The 7,479-nt window shown below is 38.0% G+C and overlaps 1 protein-coding gene across 4 annotated transcripts in view; it reads left to right on the forward strand.

Annotated features, from left to right (window-relative positions):
* TC2N (tandem C2 domains, nuclear) overlaps window positions 1-4,283 on the forward strand; it is a 31,614-nt gene extending 27,331 nt beyond the window's left edge. For all 4 annotated transcript variants that reach the window (XM_084207860.1, XM_084207859.1, XM_084207862.1 and 1 more), the window contains exon 12: window positions 1,489-4,283. In XM_084207860.1, the coding sequence (XP_084063986.1) occupies window positions 1,489-1,599 (111 nt within the window). In that variant the 3' untranslated portion in view covers window positions 1,600-4,283. The remainder of the gene's footprint in view (window positions 1-1,488) is intronic.
* The last annotated feature ends 3,196 nt before the right edge of the window (window positions 4,284-7,479 follow it).

Consider the following 7,479-nt stretch of genomic DNA (forward strand, 5'->3'; position numbering starts at 1 on the left):
AATTAATAATGTAGACTTTATTTTGAGACCCCAGCTGTAACATCCCATGTCAGATGTGCTGTCTTAGGTACAAAAAATGGTACTGTCCTGTTCTGGTGATGGTTTTTGTGCCTGCTGAAGACATGCAGCTACAGGACATGCTCATGTGCTATAAGATATAGAAATGATGTGCCAGCAAGAGTTATGTGAATTTCTTCCATTTTTTGTAGCCTCATGTTGCACATGTCCCATCTTCCTGTTGGTGGAATTAGATTTGAAATAGGAAAAGAAAACAATTGTTCTTCTTGGCTGTACTGCCTTGGGGGGGGAGGGGGGGGAATAACTGAGTATGATTTTGCAGTCATCTAGCAATATGTGAGGTAGTCTCAGTCTGATGAGTTACATTTCATTGTGGATCTTATTTTTAGGAGGAGGAAAACTTGTGCTCCTCAGAGTTTTTTTGGAAAAGGTTGTTTCAGCTCATGAAGGCAGACATTGCCACATAACACATGAAGACATAAAATATGGCTCAGGGAAAAATGTACTTTGAGCAATTGGCTGGGTAGCTGGAAAAAAATGAATATAGCTGGATCTGTTAACTTTGTTCTTCAGAGAATGGTGTTTAATTGGATGCTGTTCTTAGCAGACAATACATAGATTAGGCTGCTTTTACAGGCATGTCTTTAATCATGAGCAAGATGTACATTGAATCTCTGTGGATGAAACGTCAGCTGTCTATGGTATTCTGGAAGACATTATTCTCACTTCTTGAGGACTCATGCCCCAGCAGTATAGGCTAAATGTACTTCATGGTCAAGGTTTCTCAGAAGTCTTAAAAGGACTCATTCTTGGAAGACTTGAGGAAATAGAGTCCTGTAAATAACGTTACCTACTTACATAAGCAGCATTCTTTTGGCAATGGGGGCGGGTGATAATGTTAAGGGAGAAATTTTCCTACTTGTACTTCATTTCCTCATTTAATGGCCACTATCCACTAACTGAATACTGAGAAGAAGGGGACTCTTACTACGTGACTATGTGTGGTATGGGCATGTTAGTAACCTCTGTGGAATGCAGGTTTGGCCCTGGCTGTGGGAGTGTGCAGTTTGAAATGCTCATGAAAGTGCTGGACAGCTCGTGCCGGATGCTGCATGGCCTGGAGCCAGCTGTGTCCGACACACAGAGCCGCCACTGGCCTGGGGAGCCCCTGGCCCCAGCATGTGCATTTGAATGCAGCAAGGAATGCTTCACTTAAAACATCTTATGAAGTACTGAAACATTATTAGGTACTGGGTTCTCTAAACTGTTTTAGAGGCTAAATTTAAACACAGACTCCAGCTGAAAGCCAAAATGTTAGTACTAGCAGAACTGTATTTGTTGCTGTTATCCTTTGGTCACAGTATACATTGTATCTTGTCCTACACTTCCATGGTATTTATTTGGAATTAGTAAACGCTAGGTTTTGTTATATCAGGTAAACTAATTTTTATTTTTTCTTCCTTAATGCAGATCTGGTTAAGTTCTGATAGCAGCAACAGTGAAGCAGCAGAGCAGTGGAAAGATACCATTGCAAATCCTGAAAAAGTTGTTGTTAAATGGTACCGCATTGGCCCATCTTGAAGACTGGAGATTAAATTCAGAACTGATTTTTCTACAGAAATTCATATGCTATCTAAAATAGTATAAATTAAAAATAAAGATATTGTCTATGCAAGTTCTTCAGAAGTTCTCCTCTACATCATGCCTCTGTGGAAATGGAAAATTCAGTTTCACCAAGAGAAATACTGGCTAAATGCTACTAAAAAGAAGAACAGGAACTGGAAAAAGTGCTTATTTGATTTCACAAAATCCATCTTGAAAATAAGATATTTGCCCATTTTGGATTTCCTAAAAGCACAGAAATTCAATTTTGGAGAGAAGCAGCTTGAATCAACTCTGTTTCTAGCCACTGACATCATGCTCATCTGCACTGTTGTCTTGGGCAGACTCCAAAGTCCAGGGAATGGGTTGTGTCAGCGGCTTGATTCTGGGTACCTGTGAGCATCTGGGCTTGTTGACACCATTTGATCAGGATAACATGTGCCTGAGCAAGTGGGGAAGCTGTGGCAGCAGGAGAAGGCATAAAGGGAAGTACACAATAAGGCAGTACCCATAGGCTTTTCTGATCTCCATTTTGGGTGAAGGGTTGCTCAGAAGGCTGTAGCTTGAGCTTGCCCCCAACCTTTTCCCAAAACAGAGAGATGGAAAGATAAAAGTTCCTCTTAGTGATCTTTACAAGACTCCTCCAGACTTGCTGTGTTTGGGTAAATTCTGGCTGGAATCAATGGAATAGTACAAAGAGGCAATGACCCTGCCTAGGATCAGAGCCAGTATTTGTAGATTGCTTTCTTATATAGAATACTCATATGTAAGCCACTTCCTATCTAGTCAACACGCTCTAGCATTTGCTTACATTGCCAAAACAAGCTAACAAGTACACAGGAGTAAGCAAAACTTTACTGACATAGGTGCTTTTTGATATTAATTTAAATGCAGCACTGTAAGGGATTCAGACTTTTCTAAAGGATGGGCTGCTACTACCAAAGTATTTGTTACATGTCCAGGATGCTAAAAAATTATGTATGGGAGTATATTTTTATTACTTGTTTGAGTGAGAAGAAATTAACATTTTTTATTGCAAATTGTATTTTTCCAACAAAATCCTAAGATTATATTTTCTATTAGTTGCCATATTTTTAGGTGTTTAGTCCCAGTTATTTTTAAGGGGGGAAAACACCAAGTATATAATTGATAATGTATAAATCTAAAAGCACAGATCTCTTAGCACTACCTAAACTACCTGATTAAAAAATACATATTTAATTGACTCCACTGCTTACATACATACTGTTGGCTGTCTGGCCTGTACAAATATGTATGTTGGTATAGATGCTGAATAAATCTACTTTTCTTCATAACTGGGATCTAATTGCACCATCTGACAGGAGCTAGAGTGGCAGTGAGAGCACTCAGTGCTGGGAGGCAAAGGAACATGGGGAGCAGAGAAAATGCTGTAACAGGAAAGCACATCCTCTTCAAGCATATAGCTCAGAGCATCTTACTTCAAGTTTTTTGTCTCTGAGTGTCAGGAAAAAATGGAATCACTTACAATTGTTTTTTTTTTCATCAGTTGATAATTGCAACATTGGAAACTTCAATCATCCACTGTGTTGCTGTAGAAATTTAATATTTTCAACACAGAAGGATTTTTGCAGACTCGTACATACTCTGCTTTTCAACCAGTCATTATAAAAGAACTGAAAAAAGGTTTTGCATGTTACTTATAGAACAAACATTGGTTCTAGCTCTTACTCTGCAAAGTTCCCAGTAGGCCAGAGGATCTTGACTGACACTGATAATTTCCAGTTAAAACAGCCGGGAGGAGCCTGGCCTGCTGGAAAAAAGGAAAAAAGGAAGTGGGCTGAACTGATATTTTTGGAGTATCTTTATTTGAATACAGGGATCTTTTTTTATTCATTGTGGCTGAACATTTTATTCATTGTGGCAATAAACAAAAGTGCAAACTAACTGTTTCCTGATGCAGAATGCTGTTCTGTTTAAAAGAGAGAACAGGGAATATCCCAGTGTTTTGTAGACTTCAATTACCACAGCAATGATTCTACAGAGTTTGCCAACTCAGTGGATGCTGTATAAAATGGATTTCTGGGACTGTTTTAGGAGACTTACCCATCTAAAGGCCTAACTAGCGTTTGTTTTTTTTTGTTTTTTTGGTTTTTTTTGTGTTTTTTTTTTTTTTGCTATGCTAATATTTAATCTAGATGTTTATAATAAAATCTATGAACAGCAAATATTCCTTTTCCCCAATCATTTATACTAATGTTTAACAGCATCTCAAAGTGAAGTTCAATTCCTACTTTTTTCTCTGAGAAAACAGCTAACAAACACGGTTCTGTGTAGAGCTGTCTGTAGGAGAGTTAACTGCTGACACACGGAGATCAATAAAGCTTCTGCATGCAAGATGCACCTAGGTACTGCAGCACTCTGAAGAGCTGCTCTGAGGCACTGCCTCATCCTCTGCTCATTCCCAGGCTTTGGCATGTTCTGCATTTGAGTGCATTCAGCTAAGGATTCTATGAGTCAACAGCTGACAAGGAAGAAGAAGGAAAAAGAGGTGTCCTGGGACACTCTTCCATTGGTCACAGCTGTATGTTGTCCCTCTAAAGCATTCTCAGCCAGTGTTTTGATTGTTACATCCAAGTTTACTGTCATTGAAAATACTGTTAAAGCTATTTTGCCAGTTCACTTTATTTGTAGATAAAAGGCACACATGGTTTATAGTTGCATTTGCTCTTGCTTCTAGTCAGTGACTCACCCAGTTTCCTAACCTAAAGCAATTCTAATAAAGCAGCAGAGTTTCAGAGATGCACCAGTTTTATTTTGGTCAGCTCCCAAATGGATGTGGGTGAACTGGAAGAACAATTATGATCTTATATTAAATATTATTCATATAGAGATCTGTGCCTGCATAGTTAGAAACCACCCATAGACTAAACTTGATCAGATTTTCCAAAAAGTGTGTGTGTAATTTCATTGGTTAATCAAACAATCCTGTTTTATTTATTTATAGCTAATAGCATTCTGTATGTAAACAAGGTTAACCAATTTATTTTTCAAGTTTTTATGTCTCAGTGACACATCATGGCATCCTTTTTAAGGAAAAATACATGAGATTCTACCACAGAAGATGAGTGGATGTAACAGTTTGTAAACCACATCATCATACATTACGTGGAAAATAATTTTATTTGAGCATCTGATCTTATGTGATCACAACATAAATAGCGCCATGTTGTTAAATCTATTAGGCATCTCTGGTTTTTCCTTTTGTTGGCAGAACATCTGTATAAAACAAAAGGTGATTTTGTAAGCATTCAATTAAGTACATATGCTGTTTGACTCCAAAATTGCTTGCCTGATGAAAGTTCCCTTTAGAGTTATAAGTTGATTTTGCAGCCAAAACATAAGCTTGTCTAGAAGTTTGGGGCAGGGCTGTCCCACATCTGATTTTCATCTTGCCAACATATATATGACGTGGCTGCATAGTTGTGGAATATACCCTCCTTGTTTTTCCAGCTTCTGCTGCAAAATTACATCACCATGTAAATACAGCCCTGTACATCATCTCATGCTTGGTGCATGGAAAAAGCCATCACTAAAATCAGCACCATGTTTCACAAACACTGCTCCAGCACATGTACATTCTTTTCTCCAGCTTGCACTGAGGAACAGGCCGTTGGCTCTCAGTCCATGGCAGAACTCCCACTGTGCTCAGCAGAAGCAACCAGTCTTCAAAGCTGGTTTAGTGATGGTATGATTTATCTAACAAAAGGTTACACACATCTTTATTTTAAATCTCTTTTTAAAATCAATGAAAATCTCTTCACACTGATGTTTCTGTAGAAAATTAATTTCATGAAAGCAGACCTATATATCTTAATGTAAAGCAATTCTTCCCATACATTTCAGAGTCTTTAAAATAAATCCTCTGTTCTTACTCTTCCCCCATATTTGAGCGTGCAGTTTTTTACTTCCTTTGATTTGACTGTAGGCTGCTCTTCTCCCTCAGCATAAACAAGTCTGTAAACAAGTCTGCTTTTTGCAATGAACTTTTCTGCATTTCTAGTAATGTTTCCCCCTGCTTTACCTAGTACTGGGACCAACATTATACATGTGTAATTTGCTGTTTAAAGAACTAGCTATAAGCAGATGGCTTTCATTCCAGGGCTTGGCTTCTGTCTGATGCTCTTCATGTCTAAGCTACCTTTGTTCACAGCTTCAATGTTATGGTTCTCTTGGTGCTTCCCAAATTTCTTTGTTGTCTACCTCTATTGAATACAACAACGGGACAAATCAGTTGTAATTTTTCATGTGTACTTAAGTATCTTCATTTGCCTTTTTCCTCCTCCAAAAATTACCTTAGGAAATCATTTTGTGTGATGAGAAGGAGCAAACTGTTTGTGCTTCTGACCTTTGAGGACAGTAGTGTTGTTTGACTGCCACTGCAGTGCTTTGAGACAGAGGAAGGCTCAAGGAAGAGTCATAAAAACCTGCACCTTCAGGTGGAGGGAAGCCTGTACACCCTTCATGCATGATCTGGGAAACCCTCATTAGCCTGGGGACTGGGATCCCCTGTCAGATGCATATTGTATTTTTTATCCTTGCTTGCAAAACTTTCTGGAGCTATGGAATGGCTAAATAGAGATATTTTCCATAGGAGGAATGAAAAGGTTTACATGTTTCTGTGAAGCAGAGAACTGACTAAAAGATCTTGGAGGTCTTTTAAAAAAGCACTCATAGGAATGTACTTAGTTTGAATATAGCCAAGCTTTGTCACTTGTCATAGGAGAGGAGTGGATTCTTGCTTTGTGGAACACAGCAGAAGAAAAGGGCACATACAGCCCAAAACAGGGCTGCATTTCCTCTGCATTGGTATCATCAGTCCTTTCAACACAGAGGTGGAACTGTATACGCTTAGCTGTCTTTTCCTGCGGTAAGAGCAAGTTGGGTTGGGAATTGTTGAAAGAGAGGTAGTGAAGGAGGTAAAATAAAAGCAGTGCTTTTGTTTTGAAAAATATTGCTTTTCAAAGCAATGTAACATGCCTGTAACTATTGACAAAGCTTTTATTTGACATAGCTAAAGGTAGATGCTTACGCATGTAGGTATTTGCTTAGGTTCTACCAACACTTCCTGGCATGAGACTGGATTCATCCTCTCTATTTATATAAGGCTTCATTCTGCTGTTCATTGACCTTTGAGCTCTACACCTAATTATGCCTGATTTCCTATGAATCTATCCCCCACAAAAACAACAAACTAATGCTTTGGCACCAAATCTGTTTTCTTCATGTGATGCAACAAAGACAATTCTTTCTTGCCTTATGGAAGAGACCTACATCAATAATTACATAAAATTCAATGCTTATTAATTAGAATATAGGAACATCAAATATTTTGCTTATTCATTAAAATATAGTATTATATACTAATATCTATATTACTAAATAACTCAGAGTTAAACCAGCAATGATTTTTTCAGATGTTTACTTTTTCTTCATTTGAACTCCTGCATTTCTGACTTTGAGCAATGCAAATAAATTGGCTGTATTTCCTCTGAGTGAGACTGAACTTCTCTCATGCAGTACTCATTCAATAACTGTCTATCTGTAGAGAATATTTAATAATTTGTTTTAATGAATTGGATCTAAAATCTGAATTTTGGTTTAATTTTTACGTTACAATACCTGTTTATCAGTATGCAGTATGTGAAACAAAAATTATGTAGACTGTTGGAAGCAAGGATGGCAAAGCATGTACAGGAAGGGTAGGTCATGAGGGATGCAGAACTGGCTACTAACTTATAATTCCAACAAGTACAAATAAGACTCCGGCTGATTATCCCTGGAAGTAGTGTTTCAGGCTGTTCAACAGTCTGCAAAATA

The sequence above is a fragment of the Fringilla coelebs genome (genome assembly GCF_963513975.1).
Source record: "Fringilla coelebs genome assembly, chromosome: 6".
Taxonomy (NCBI): domain Eukaryota; kingdom Metazoa; phylum Chordata; class Aves; order Passeriformes; family Fringillidae; genus Fringilla; species Fringilla coelebs.